This window comes from Canis lupus, chromosome 6, assembly GCF_011100685.1.
Source record: "Canis lupus familiaris isolate Mischka breed German Shepherd chromosome 6, alternate assembly UU_Cfam_GSD_1.0, whole genome shotgun sequence".
NCBI classification, from domain to species: Eukaryota; Metazoa; Chordata; class Mammalia; order Carnivora; family Canidae; genus Canis; species Canis lupus.
The window spans coordinates 7,362,789-7,377,863 of record NC_049227.1 but is presented as its reverse complement, the minus strand read 5'-3'; the positions used below and the strand labels follow the sequence as shown (position 1 = coordinate 7,377,863).

The 15,075-nt window shown below is 54.2% G+C and overlaps 1 protein-coding gene across 1 annotated transcript in view; it reads right to left on the bottom strand.

Annotated features, from left to right (window-relative positions):
* SRRM3 (serine/arginine repetitive matrix 3) overlaps window positions 1-14,845 on the bottom strand; it is a 34,697-nt gene extending 19,852 nt beyond the window's left edge. The window contains 2 exon segments of the mRNA XM_038539158.1: window positions 8,394-8,495; window positions 14,574-14,845. Of these exon segments, the coding sequence (XP_038395086.1) occupies window positions 8,394-8,495; window positions 14,574-14,806 (335 nt within the window). The 5' untranslated portion in view covers window positions 14,807-14,845.
* Between the last annotated feature and the right edge of the window lie 230 nt (window positions 14,846-15,075).

Here is a 15,075-nt window from a genome sequence, read left to right as displayed (position 1 = left end):
CCCTCCGGAGCCTGTGCTAAGACCAATTCCAGAAGGAAAGGACAAGTCAGCCTTTCTTCTGGGGTGGTGGACACATTATTTATGGCATCCCCAGGAGGAGCAGAAACGGGGGCCCAGACAGGCTTCCCCTGGTGGGCCTCTCTCTCCTGGAGAGCCCCTTCCTATCTCCTAGCTCCCCTCTCCGGTGTCAGGGTGTCAATCTTTCCCTAAACTTGGCTCGCAGCCCAGTCCCCTCCCCCTCCCCTGCCCAGCGCCTCGTCCTCCCCACCCCCATCCCCACCCCAGCCAGGCCCCCCAGCCCCAGGTGCCGCTCTGAAATATTCATGGCCTGTCCTAGCCCTGGTCCCTGCAGCCTCCTGGCTGCTCTTCTCCCGTTGCTGGGCTGTCATCAATCACTGCTCCGTGGCAGCGGTGTGGGCCTCAGCCCTCCAAGGCTCCCCATCCATCTTGCAGAGCCTACCGTGCACTCAGCAGGGCCGCCTGCGTGTCCTGGCCCTGCTGCCTGCTCAGGAGCCCATGGCCATTTTCTGCCAAAGATGTTTGCTCCCTTCAGGCACTTTGCGGTGTGTTTGGCGGGAGGGTGGGGTGGGGGGTGGGGTGGGGGGGGTGGGGGGGGGATGCTTTCTTCCTAGAAGCAGTTGGGCTTCCGGCAAAAGCATGAGCTTTGAAGCTGTGGAAGTGCCCTCATCATGCTCTGGCCGTGAGTCCTTGTGTGACTGGGTACCTGTCATGAGCCCTCTCTGAGCCTCTTCGGCAAGATGACCATGATAACTATGTTTTGGGGCTGCTGGAGAATTCACTGAGGTAGCCAGTACTGTGCAACTTCTTTTTCTATTTAACAAGCCCAAAAGCGACCCCCCAAAGGCCCACCTCCTAGGCAATGGCTCCAAGGTGTGGCCTCCCCACCTTCCTGGTGTCTGCTGGTTCAGACAGGGCCCCTCCCAGATGCAGCCTCATCCCTAGTTCCATATCACTGCTCTCACCTCTGAAGGCTGTTCTTCAGGCTCCCTCTTTCCCTGCCCAGAGCAAGGCAGGCCAGAACTCGCGTGGCAGATCATTCAGCATATGACATGAGCTTTGGATTCACACAGACAAGGTCTCAATCTAGGCATGACCATGCTCACTGAGTCTCCAGGTCCTTACATCTCCACAAGCAGGAAAAGAATATCCCAGCTGAGGAGAGGATTAAATAAGATTCTCTCTGGGAAACTCCTGATACCAGCCACAGGCCTGGCCCTCAACAGCTGTCCTGCACATGGTCACCACTGTTCAACAGAGGGACCCTCTGTCAGACACTGACACACCAACACCTTCTCTTCTCTTCCAGACACATGAAAGATAGACAGAGCAAGGGTGTCAGACCACAACTACCAGAAGAAAGAATTTTCAGGGGCACCTCCCCAGTAGAGCATCCACTAACCTGATCTTTGAAAAACTGAGTTTGTGTCAAAAAAAAAAAAAAGAAGAAGAAGAAGAAGAAGGGGGTGCCTGGGTGGCTCATGGGTTAAGTGTCTGACTCTTGATTTCAGCTCGGGTCATGATCTCAGGGTCATAAGATCGAGCCCCATGTTAGGCTCTGTGCTGGGGGTGGTGTCTGCTTGAGATTCTTTCCTTCCCTCTCTCCCTCTGCCCCTCCCCCTGTGCGCGCTCTCTCTCTCTCTCTCCCTCTCTCCTTAAAAAAAAAAGAAGGGCAGGGCAGCCCGGGTGGCTCAGCGGTTTGGCGCTGCCTTCAGCCCAGGGCCTGACCCTGGGATCCCGGATGGAGTTCCACGTCGGGCTCCCTGCATGGAGCCTGCTTCTCCCTCTGCCTGTGTCTCCCATGAACAAATAAATAAAATCTTTATTTTTAAAATTTTTATTTATTTATGATAGTCACAGAGAGAGAAAGAGAGAGAGAGGCAGAGACATGGGCAGAGGGAGAAGCAGGCTCCCATGCACCGGGAGCCCGATGTGGGATTCAATCCCAGGTCTCCAGGATCGCACCCTGGGCCAAAGGCAGGCGCCAAACTGCTGCACCACCCAGGGATCCCAAATAAAGTCTTAAAAAATAAAAAGGGCAGCCTGGGTGGCTCAGCGGTTTGGCGTCACCTTCAGCCCAGGACGTGGTCCTGGAGACCGGGGATCGAGTCCCGCATTGGGCTCCCTGCATGGAACCTGCTTCTCCCTCTGCCTGTGTCTCTGCCTCTCTCTCTCTCTCCTTCTCTGTGTCTGTCATGAATAAATAAATAAAATCTTTAAAATTTTTTTTTCAAAAAGAGTATCTTCCCCCCAAAAGAATGCAACACAAACCTGACAGGGTTAGCTAGCCTTGAGGCCAATAACAAGAATGCTATTCAATTCCTAAACACACACCTGGTCCAGGCCACCCTGAAATCATACGGGTAGTATGGGAGGTGTGTTCCTGGGTGATGGAGGAGGAGTTCAGGTCATCCTCCCTATCCCCACAGAGCTAAACATCCCCACATCCCTCCATTCAAACCTCTCTGCTCTTCCCCTTGCTCTTCTTTCTGCAGCCAGTGGCGTCCTCCTTCCTGTTCCTGAAATCTCCAGCTCCTTGGCCTGTCCAGCTCCCCTTCCCCCCCATCTTCCCCCACCCTGTCACCCCCACACAGCCCTCAGCCACACAAATGCCTGACACATAAAACACAGTCTTTAGCAAAACTTAAGAGCACCTCAAACATTGTGGGGGTGAGCAGATGGTAGGAGGGAGCTTCGTTTATCCTGACACAAATGTGATGAAGGTTATTTACAAAATAGAATAGCTCCGTGGGGGCACTGCCCTCAGCAGGGATCCTTTTTGGCCTGTATCCGAACTCCCCCTTCCCTGCACTGTACTCTCCCACTCTGCTAGCCACACCCCTACAGACATTTTTCTTCTTCTGGTCCAGGGACAGGTTTCTGGGTTCTTCTCATGTGGCCTTTCTCACTCTCCGGTCTCTTCTGAGGGGTTTACTTGGGGTTCTTGTCTGCTGGGAGCATTGAAAGGCAAGCATAGGGCATGAGTAGTGGGCTCAGGGAGAAGTGCAAGGGCTCAGAATCTTCTGGTAACACTTGCCCTGCATGTTCCAGAGATATAGATTGGGCCTAGGCTGTGACTTCTCTTGCTGACTTTGTGCAGCTGGTATCAGGACACCTGCTTTGTAGTCTTTCTTTAAAAATTATTTATTTATTTATTTATTCATGAGAGACACAGAGAGAAGCAGAGACATAGGCAGAGGGAAAAGCAGGCTCCATGCAGGGAACTCAATGAGGGACTTGATCCCGGATTCCAGGATCAGCCCCTGAGCCAAAGGCAGACACCCAACCACCAAGCCACCCAGGTGTCCCCCCCATTTTTTAAAAGATTTTGTTTACTTATGAGAGAGAGAGAGAGAGAGAGAAGGAGAGTGAGAACAAGTGAGGGGAGGGGCAGAGGGAGAGAAAGAATCCCAAGCAGACTCCCAGTTGAGTGAGGAGTCAGATGCCGGGGTTGATCTCACAATCCGGAGATCATGACCCAAGCTGAAATCAAGAGTTGGATGCTTAACCGACCGAGCCACCCACGTGCCCCTGTTTTGTAGGTTCTCCTAAGGCTAGAACCCTGGGTTCTCCTAGCCTGCCTTTCCTGGATGATAATGTCACTAACAGTCATGTTCTCTAATGTTTAAATAGCTCTCTATGGTTCACATATCCCAATCAGAGCCACTACCTGATTGAGAGAAATTGCACACACACACACACACACACACACACACATTTTACAGATGAGTAAACTGAGGCCCAGAGAAGAAACATCCCCCACGATTTTGGAACCTTTGAGTAAAGAATATAAGTAAGTTCACTTAGGCACTTGGCTTTGAGAATTCACGTGCAAACCAGCCTTGACTTTGCTGGCTGGCCTTCTCTGTTGCAGATGTTAGCTCAGCCACAGCCACTCTGTTTTAGAGACATAGTTATGGGTACATGTACCAAGTTCCAGATTTGTTCAGCACTTCCTGCTCTTAAATTCATGTTTGTTACCTAGTCGACTCCTCAGCACATCTGTGGAACAGGTAGGGGAGGCGTGACAAGACAAACCAAGCCCCACTATGCTAACCAGAGCCAGCCACACAAGTGGGGTCTAACCACAGAGAGACCACAATTGGATGGGGGTTCTGCACTGCACAGGACACTGTTGGACTGGCCGCCCTGGGCAAGGTTCTGACCTGGGGTAAAGACCGCCTGTCACATGCTTTTCTTCATGCCAGCAGTTTCTCTAATTAATTGGTTCTGTTTGCCATTAGTCAGGAGCATAATGGCCAATTGACAGATGAATGAATCGAGGCAGAGGAGGGGAGGATTCCAGGCACAGGGTCTGCCCTTTTCGCTCATCCACTTGGCCAGTGTGCCAGGCCTGCCTGGGGGTGGGGGTGGGGGTGGGGAGCAGTGGTAGGAGGGGCATGAGGCAGGCCTGGGGTCTCTCCTCTCTCTCCTTACAGTGCCTGGAGTGTATGGTGATGGATAATTGCTAACACAGGTGTCAGGTACTAGTCTAAGCGCTTGATGTGTTTATCTCATTTAATCATTAATGCATGGAATGAATCTGTGACATGGGTACCACCGTTAATGTTCCCATCTTCTTGATAAACTAATGAGGCACAGAGAAATGGCACGATGCATAAAATTAGATGCATGGGGGGAGAAAAAGACTGGAATTTGCTCACTGTGTTAGGGAGTAGCTTATGCATATTATTTTCCATAAACCCTCTCTCCCAAGCATTTTGTCATGTTATATAACTGTGAAAGCAATTATTCTTAAAGGTTGTCTATCAGAGTGAGGGAGGAAAAAAAAAAAAGGAATGATAGCAACCACAGGAAGTAAGAAAACATTGTGTGGATTCCAAGGAGGAGAAGGTTTTACTTTTATCCTGAGAATATTGGTAAAGTGATTTTTAGAGGCAGCCCAGATGATGGGGTGAATGCGAGCCAGTGCGGAAGGGGCTAGTATGAACAAAGGCGCTGGACAGGAGGGAGAGTGTGCAGGAGGGAGCTGGGAACTGCTAGCTGGGAACTGGCTGCTGTGTGAGGCTGGGAGTGGGGAACCAGGCTGGGTTGAGTGTGGAGAGCCTCTACACTGGTGCCAGACCAGTGAGTCCAGATGTGGCTGCATAGATGGTGGGGAACCATAGAGGGTTTCTGGGGCAAAACAGGCTCCCCACATCCATCAGTTTCCAAGGACAAAGGCGTGTCCTCTCTCAACGCCTCTGGGACTTCCTCTCTATCACCCTGCTTCCAGATTAGAATGCCAGCTGCCCCACAGGTCTCTAGGCTGTGTTACCCTTCTGATCCTTCTACCCAAGAAGAAAGTCCCCAAACAACTGTTTGGCCACATCACACCTTCCCAAAAACCTTCCATGGGTTCCCACCATCTGTGGAATCTGGTCCCAGTACTGCACCAATATGGTGGCCTGGTATCCAGTGTGGAGAGGAAGGTGGTCTGTCTCAGGACGCAGACCAGTCGATTAACTTAAGGAAAAAAGATGACCCCTGGGGACAAAAAGCTCTGGGAGTGACTCTGCCCCCTTGAGACTCTTCCTGAGTGGTGGGTGCCATGGGCTCTTACAGTCCATATCTGGTTAAAGTCAGACAGCCCTCCTCACTTCCTCCCAGTGTGGTGACCCTTCTTCTGGCTCTAGCTTTGCCACCTCACTCTACGAGGGCACTGGATTTCTTCATATCTCCAAATGCCAGTTTGTGAGCGGGTAGGGTATCAGGGTCAGGAAGCCAGAGGTAGGAGCACAAGGCCTGCTGGGTGGTCCATTTTATACATAAAGAAGTGAAGGCCCAGAGAATTCAAGGACCTGGCCGAGTTGCAGAGCTGGGGTATGGCAGAGCTGGGATCCAGGGCTCCGGGGGTTAACACTGAGCTTAGAGGTTGGGACAGGGGAGGTGTCTGATGCCAGAGCCCACACTCTCCTTCCACTACCCCAGGCTCTGAGCTGGGGTAGGAAGTTGAAGACCTGCTCAGAGGCCAGGCCCAAAGGAAGGCACACGACAAATCTGTCACCAGCTCTCTGTCACCTCTCTGCCTTAGATGTATTCCAGGTTGCTATCAGCCTCCTTAGCTTGCTGTAGTCACCCGAGTGCTATTTTCTCACTGTTTGGGCAGTGTGAGCTAGGAGAAGCCTCTGGTGCACCCCCTCTTTTCCCAACTAGAGGAAACTGACTCTGAGGAAAATTGGGCAAGCTTTACTGTTCTAGGCACCAGGGATATAAGAGTGAGCAAAACTGATAAAGATCTTGTCTTCAATGTCTTTTAACATGCAAGTGGGATCCCAGGACTCAGCCAAGGCTAGACTCTCCTCTGTCTCCAGAGCAGGAGTCTTCCTCCCTGGACATCAAGTCTTCTAGACACTGTCTCTTCCAAGGGACCCTTCCAAAGTGGCCACTCCAGCCTGCCTCTCTCTCTTTCTCCACTGGACACACACAGGACAAAGGTTAAATGGCTCAGGTGGCCGTGCTGTTGTTCCTTCTGGTTGGGAGTTGCTGGTAATTCCTGGTTTCAGGTGGCAGAGGGCAGGGGTCCTACCTTTCCTCCTTCTCCTCCCTGCTCCTAGCAACTGCACAGACCCTCAGGGACATTCCTTCTGGTGATGGACACACCAGCAGATTTCCCAGCGCGTCCCTGGTTCTTAAATGCATCCTTCTTTCATTGGAGAGAAGATGAGATCAAGACTACTGGAGAAGACCTGAGGGTTACCTGCCCAGAGGAGGCAGTCCCAGCTGGCACACAGATTGAGATTCCACCCAGGGAGTCGAGGGAAGGTGGAGGGAAGGGTCTCATGTCTGGGAGGAGGGCAGTAGCTGGAGAGATCAAGATAGAGAGCCACCAGAGGGACAGGAGGAAACATAGAACTGCATCCTGGAAGCCAGGGAGGAAAGGAGGCTTCCAGAAGGGAAAGCACAGTGGTGGCACCTGCCAGAGAGAGGCCAGGCCTGCAGAGAAGCACAGGCCATGGGAAGGAGGACTCTGGAGGCTGCAGTGCGAGAACAGGTCACAGGAGTTAGGGCAGAAGTCCACCATGGCTCCCGAGGCCTAAGGAAGTAGATGTAACGCATGCATGCACTCTACAGAAATTCGATTGAGAAAGAAAAGAATTGGGGGTGGTGGCTGGAGGAGGAAGCGTAGTTGAGGAAGGAAGGATGGGAATTTGATTAAAAGGAGCCAGAGAGAAGGAAGAAGTGTAGGCTTCTTGCTGGAAGGGCCAGGGAAGATGGCAGGAGAGTCCACACAGCGCTCCCACCCTCACACTGTCTGGAAAAGTGAGATTTTCCAGAGAAGCCCTGGGGTGAGATGAGGGGACACAGGCTGGAAAGCCAGGACTTCTTGGTTTGGAGGTGGCACGGGCGGCAGCAGCAGGAGGATCTGGTTGTCAGGAGCTTTGGGAAGGGAAGAGAGGCGCTGGCCCTGCTCCTGCAGGGTGAGGTCTGGGTGGGCATCCCTGAAGGTGGTGCACAGGAGTGGCTGAGGGTGCTGTGAGTACAGGGTAGTGGAGAGAGGGAGGTGGTGATAGCATCACCTCATCACCTTTGATCCTGGCTCCCCCAGATCATCCACGGAACCTCCACAAGCCTGGGGCTGCTCTGACCATTTTATGCTCCTACCCATACCCGAACCAGAGAGGGGAGGTGTAGGTGGGGTAAAGTGGGACTCCCCTACCGCTGGGCATGGGGCTCATTCAGCTATCCCCCTGGGGCCTGGACATGCCAGGGACAGGCTGCCTTCACCCTCTTATGGCAGCCTGTTGCAATCTCCTCCTATGGCTTCAAGTGGTTCCTGGTTCTCTAACCTAAGACAAATCTGCTTCCCCATAACATCCCTGTTTGATGCCCAGGGGCCCCCACACACTGGCACTCCTCCTGCCCCATGACCGGTGCAAGATGTGACACCACAGAGCCCTTGCTCTCTTTACCTGACAAGACTTCGGCCACACTAGCGATGGCCTTCGGTGTGTTGGTTCCTACTTTCCAGAACCTATGTTTACTCTGGGGCCCATTTTACAGGTGGTAACAGTTGGGGAAGATGGACTGGCCTGGTGGCCATGGTAGGGCCAGAACATTTCTAAGTTTCCCCGATTTGCAGTCCAGGATTCCCCAAGTTGGGCTCTGGGCTGCCTCCCCCACCGCTGAGCCATAGAGGGAACCCAAGGCAGCAGGGGAGACTGGGGTGACATCCAGGGGACCAGTGGCTCTTGATCCGTGCCCGGAGTCAGGCTGGAGCTTCCAGTGGACGGGATGCACACCCTGTCTTCCTCCTCTTCCTCGAGCTCTCTCCTCCAGCCCCACAGAGGGAGCTTGGAAAGCTCTTCTGGCACCCAGCTGCTGCCTGAGCTTGCACACTCCCCTGTCCCTCCCCCAGGCAGGGGAGCACTCACATGTGGCCCCCAGGCCGGTCCTCCCTGGTGAGCATGCCCTCCTTCTCCATCAGCATCTGCCGGAAAGTCCTGACCTTTTGCCGGGTCTCCTCCTCTGAGTACCTGCAGGGATGTTGGGATGGTGAGGGCTGCCTTCTTGGCTTTCCTTACCTCCTCGCCTCCCCCACCCTCCATCACAAGTGCACCTTCCAGCTTGCACTGACCTGTCCAAGGTCCCACCACCAAGCAAGGCTTTCATCCAAATGAACCAAGGGAAGAGTTATTCCTGGAGGTGGGGAGACCGTCCTGAGGAGGCTGTGCCCTTCCTCCCAGTCCTCCTCTACTCCCAGGGCAGACTGCTGGCCCACATCCAAACTACAGTCACTCTCTGGAGACAGTTTAAGGGAGAAAAGGAGATCCAGGCCTTTTCTGCTTCCCTGGCCTCAAGGACATCTGATCCTGACAATAGCCTTGGGAAGTCCTCAGAACATCCCAACATCTGCATGAGCAGTGCTGCCAAGTGGCTTGTCCCAGATCCCAGTGGTAGATCCATTGCTTCTCGGTTTGGGGAGGGAGGGTGATGGTGGGAGGAGGTGGGCAAAGTCTGGTCTTGAATGAATCCCTTGACTTCTCTATTCCCTTCCCCCTCCCTCCCTAAGCCCGGGCTCACGCTAGGGACCAAAGTCCAGAATGGTCACCCTTGCTCCCATGCCCTGGGGTCAGTCATTATCTTCTCTCACTGTGCCCCTGTGACAGCCACTGCAAGGCCTCTCAGGCATCTGAAATGTCCCCTCCAGCATGAGTCCATGCTGTTCCGGCGGCAGGTTCGGGGTGCGGTAAGGGAGGGGAGGTCTTTGTTCACCCAGTCCCTTGCCCTGTCCCTGGCACATAGCAGGTGTCATATCTGTTGCTGAATGAATCCTGGGGTCCTAAACCCCTCACTGCCCCCCTTCCTGGGCTGCAGGTCAGTGTCCTGGATGGAAAACATGGTGGCAAAATAGGAACAGGGTCCTGTCTTTTCTCTGTCATGTGCCCTCACTATCCGCTCTGTCCACACAGTAGACCCAGGCCTCTGCACTGAGCTTGTCCATGAAAATGGCACATTGTTGTCCCTTGGGGATACCACGGCTATCCTCCCTCTTCTTCTTCCACCTTCCCTACCCTTCTCCAACAAGCATTTGGGATTGGTCCAGCCTTTTTGGAGAACAATTTGGCAATTCCTTACAAAAGCCTTAAAAAAAGAACACGTCTTTTGACTCATAAAACTAACTTCCAGGTTTACCCCGTGGAAATAATCACGGCTTAAGCACAAAGATGGGACTCATGGGATGTTTACAGCAGGATGGATATCCCCAAACAAGTTAGGTGTCAACGTTTGTGTTTCCATAGCAACCTCTACCTCTAGTTGCCAGCAGGTGGCTCATGGGCTAGCTTTACCTGTTGACTGACTTCTCCACATCCGGCCCTGGCCTGGGAGTTCCCTGAGGGCAGGGACCTTGTCATCTGGATTGCCACTGTGTCCCCAGCACCTGGCACCGCGTCTGCCACATGTGGCATCCACATTTTTTTTTAGACAAATGAGTGGCTGGTGATGGAGAGGCATTGAACCATTTGAAGGTTGGATTTTCATTTGGGACACTTGCCTCTGGTGGGGTTTGTGCAGGAGATGGTGAAGTCAGAGCTGGTGAGGATGCAGGGGAGGAAGGGAGCAACAAACCATCAAGGATGCAGGATGACCAGGACCTGGGGACCTGCTGAATATGTCACAGGCTACATGCGGGGCACTAGCTGCTTCTTAGCCAGGTAGGTGCCCCTTGACCCCAGCTATGGTCTGTCCTTTTGTGGGTTCAGGCTCCTGTGTGGCCCACCATAGGGAGGACTATGTCCTGCCTGCCAGGCGGTGGGGTGTGGGGGCATCTCTTCCAAGCCTGGGGTCTTGGCTCATCAATGTCCACCACAATCGCTGTTAGCCTCTGACTTGGGCATTTGGCTGGAGGCGCCTTGGCCTTGCTTGCTGGGCAGTGCAACCCTGGGCTGGCTTGGTTGTCCTGGAGCCCAGGGAGAAGGGGTGGTGGCGCTTTCTGAGCAGTGGAGGGATGGAGGAACTCCTCCTATCTCACCTGCTCCTCAAGAGACCAGCTTGTCGATGGCACCAGCATAGAGACAAACAGTGAGGGCCCTTCTCCATTGCCCAGCCCCTGACTCACAGGGCTCTGGGAGGGAGGGACAGGTTGGCCGGGCCATTAGGCATGGGGCCCTGGGCTTGGTGGGGCTGGGGAGGAGATGGTCCAAGAGCAAGACTGGGCCAGATCCTCAGTGGAATGGGATAGGCTTCGGGCCAGGGTCCAAGTTCCCCAGACTCCTGGGGTCTGTGGAGTATATGAGGCTGGGAGGTAGGAGCAGAAATCAGGGTTTCGTTAAGACCTGGAGCAGGACACACGTTCATGACTTAGGATTCATCCCAGAGATGGCAGGTCTAAGGCAAGTTGACTAAGTCCAGCATATATCATTGGGAGGCCAAGAGGGTTGGATTGAATAGACCTGGAGGCTTGGGGAGGACCTCCTATGCCTCAGGACATGCTGGGAGAATCTGGGGATCCGGGACGAACAACTGGTTATTGTACAAAAAGATCTCTGGTACAATCACTACCTCCAAGTCTCCTGCTCCTTCATGCCTTTTGAGGTCAACCCTCAGCTGAGGCCACACTGGACAGTGATTAAAGGAAGAGGCCGAGAGCCAGGTAGTCCTAGTTTTGGGTCCTAGCACCCCCTACTTTCTAGCTCTGTGATCTTGGACAAGAATATAGTTTTTTTAGCCTTAGCCTCTACATCTGTGAAATGGGATAGTAACCTGTCTCTCAAGGCTGTGGCAAGGATTAAGGGAAATGATGCTTACAAAGCACTTTGTGCAGTGTGTAGCACATAGTAGCTGCTCAATAAATAGTAGTGACCAAGGACTATTTGTCTTCGTGCAGGAAGGATAGAGGGTCTAGTTGTCCTAGTCTCCCTCCCTTTTTCCACACCACACTCCTGCCAGGTCAGCATTGTCCCAGGTCGAGAATCACCCGGGCTTCTTCTCTCTGTTCTCTTGGAGGCAAAGGCTGAGATAGGGAGGCTGGTACTCAAATCATCCACTCCTTGGAGGTGGCAGCACCTGCTGACTTAAAGCCATGCATGAGGTCTGGCTGCCATGCTGGAGCCTCAGACTAGAAGTTGAAGGCTTGGCCAGGGAACTGAGGACAGGGTGGGTGGTAAGGCCTGTCTCAGTGTCCCTGCCTCCTGGCTGTGACAGTCTGGCTCCCTTGTCTCCCCTCCACTCTATGGGTCATGAAGGATGGACAGGCCAGATTCGTTGTTCCTCTCTGGACCGTCCTCTGAGGTTGGGGTGTGGTAAGGAGATCCTGCATTTAAAAAGGGGTCCCCAGAGTAGAACATGTACCATTCTGCCCGCTTCTGCCCAGACCTGGAGTTTCCCACACTGTTGCTTCCTTGGTCACTGATTTGTTCTCCACAGCAGCTCTCAGGGTGTGGGCAGCCTTCCTCTTCCCATTTGATGGATGAGGAAACAGAAGAGGGAGAAGGGAGACCTCCAAGCTCTAAGTCCCAGGGGCGGAGCCATTCTCTGTGCGCCTCCCGTGTCCTCGTGTCCTCGCAGGAAGAGGCACAGGTGGGTGTGTATGGGGGGTGGATAGGTGCTGGGGTAGGAACAGCACACCACACTGGCCTGGGGCTCTGTCCCTAGCCCCACCGTGATTGCAGGCTGCACAAGGAGGCTGCCGGGGAAGGTGACTCCAAAGCAGCATCAATCACCAATGAATTAGCGGGCCATCCATCAATATTAGGGAAGGGATTGCTTTTTAATGGGGCCAAAGAATGTGTGTTCCTGTGACTAGTGGGAATATTTGTCAAATGCCCGAGAACCTGGTAAATAAGCTCAAATGAACCAGTGTTTGTAGAAATGGATATTAATGACTGGATTTTATAACAGAGCAAGGGTCCTTGGTGTTTGTGGAGCAGCTTATGGGCATTGGCTGGAGATGGGGGAGCCCCATACATCTTTAGCCCACAGTACTCTCAGAACGACTCCTTATTTTACAGGCCAGTAGCTAAGGCTTGTTCAAGTCTGGATTGTGGGGTTCCAGAGTGGCTGTGGCCTCCACTGGCTAGGCTGCTGCTAAAGGGTGGGAGTGGGGGCTGGTAACTTGAGAGCTAGCTTCCTGGGAGACTCCAGTGCAAGGCCCACCTGGAGTGAGGGCTTGGGTGGGGGAAAGGGCCCTGCCTGGAGACTTAGTGGGTCCCTCCCAGAGAGACATGTTTGTCCTTGATGCCAGGGGACTGACATCAGGGGCCTGGCCAAATGCCATCTCTTCCTGCCTGAGGCTGCCCTCATCTGATAATACCCTCTATGTGCAGTGAGGGCCTGGGGGCTTCTGGAGGAGGAGATTCAGCCAGGGGGAGGAGGCTTGGGAGGGGAGGGGTGCCAGGAGATAGGGGCTTTAGGAGTTCCCTGAGAGAATGGGGCTCTGCAAGGAAGAGGGAGGGGGCTCAGGTAGGAGGTTGGGCTCTGGGAGGGGAAGGGGGCAGTTTCCAAGAATACAGCACAGAAGGCTGGCCCTCTTCTGGCCCAGGCACCCCTCCTGTTCCCTAACCTTGCCCACCTGCCCACAACCTCTTCACAGCCGGAGTCTCCCAATTTAGCAGGATTTATAGGTTGCATTAAGGTCCTTGAGCTCTTCTCCTCTTCCCACTCCCTAACTTGATCCTGCCCTTGGGGATATCATTTCCTCTGTCCACATCCACGGCTCATCAAACCTGGTTTCACTGCCAGCTGGAAGCCTCCTTTCTGTCTGCCTTCCATCCTTTTATCCCTCTCTGCAGGGACACCCCCCCCCCCAACCTGGTCACCAGGCCAGCTGGAGATGAACACCAAGTCTCTGTGCCCCAGGGTCCCTGCCTGGCAGCCCCCCTGAGGACCCTGGATCCAGTCTCAGCTTTGGCCCTGCCTGCAGCCAGTGACTGTCTCTGAGCCTGTGTCTCCCTGGGTGCTACAGCAATGGTGAGCCATGTCTCAGCTGCCTCTTTGGGGAGCCCAGGAGGCCTGGATGGACAAAGGTGTGGTTTGGAAGCATTGCTGGGTCCAGGGCTGTTGTCCCAATGTGGCTTCAGGCCCTACTGCACTGGGCATTTCTGATTTTTCAGCTTGCCGACAGTGCCAGTCTGATGGGTGGGCCCTGCTATCCCATTTTGACTCCCTCAGCAGCCAGCCCACTAGTTTCAAAACACTCAGGGAAGATGCTAAACGGAATCTTGGGGACCACCAGCTTTCTTGGAGCTGCACAAAGAATGACTTTGTTCTGCTTCTTTACCTCCTGCTCCATGTGTTAGACCTGTCTTGTCTCCCCTGGACTTTCGAGGGAAGTCCCTAAAAAGATCCTTACTGACTGATCAGTACATAAGCCCTGACACACTCGTACTCAGCCCTCAAGGCCCATTCAAATATCCTTTCTCAGAATCTTTCCTCTGAGCTCCTGAAACACTTGGCCCCCTCACCATGATTCTAATCTGTTTTATGATGGAGTGGTCGTAAACATGCTTGTTTCTCTTCTGAGATGGGAGTAGGGGGTGGGGGTGAGGGGTGGTCTTTGAGGAGGTGACTCCAGTCTGGCTCTGGTTCTCCAACATTGCCCAACGCAGTGCCTAGGACACTTATGTGTCCCTCCCTGTCACTGGTTCTGAACTGGACAGGTAAAACTGAAGCTTCCAGGCATGGCTGCTGGAGGGACTCCTCTGCTGAAACCACAGGCAGCCTCCCTGGTAATGGTAATAAGGGCCCATTGTGCTCTCGTGGCTGGCAGAGTCCAGGAAGCTCAATAGAGCCGTTTTAGAGAAGGGCAAACTGAGACCTTGACTTGTCATAGGGGTTTCTATGCTTCTCTCCTCCCCACCCCTGCCTGGACTGGACGTTTCTGGAAGACATGGACTGTCTCCTCGGCGTCTGTGAATCTGAGCTTAGTTCAGAGGTTGACGTAGAGCAGGCGTTCAAGACAGCTTATAGGCTGAATAAACTAATAAATGAATGAAGGTCGTCGGGCCTTGCGCCTTGCGAGGGCTCTACCCCGACTGGATCAGGGCCTGGCCCCTCGCCGGCCCCGCCCCGGCTCCTCCCCGGCTGCGGCCCCGCCTCGCCCCGGGCGCGCTCACCCCTGCTCCTCCATCATCTCTTGCAACTCCATGCACTTGAGCTCCACGCGCCGCTTGCGCTCGTGGTCCAGGATCTCGCGGTGCGCGCGCTTCACCAGGCCCGGCTCGGCGGCGCGCAGTTCCTCCTCCGCCCGCGGCCAGGCCCCGGAGGAGGCGCCCGGCTGCGGGAAGCCGTTGGCCGCGTCCGGTGGGGACGGCATGCTCGCCGCCCCGTTGTTCACCGTGGAGGACATGGCGGCTGGCCCCGGAGCCGCCGGCCCCGGCCCTGCGAGACAGACACAGATACCAGGCCGGATGGTCACCTCTCGGCCACCTGCTAAACTCCTCTGCGCGCGGGTTAATCCGGGAGATTTAAAGGCCCACTCATGGCTCTAATCCGCTTCCCCTCATGCTGCAGAGGGGGGCGGACGTCAGGTTAGCACCTTTGGGTCACACCTCAGGGCATGAGCGGGGGACTAGACACCAGGCTTTCCTGCCTGCAAAGTGGGTGGATGCAGGCTGG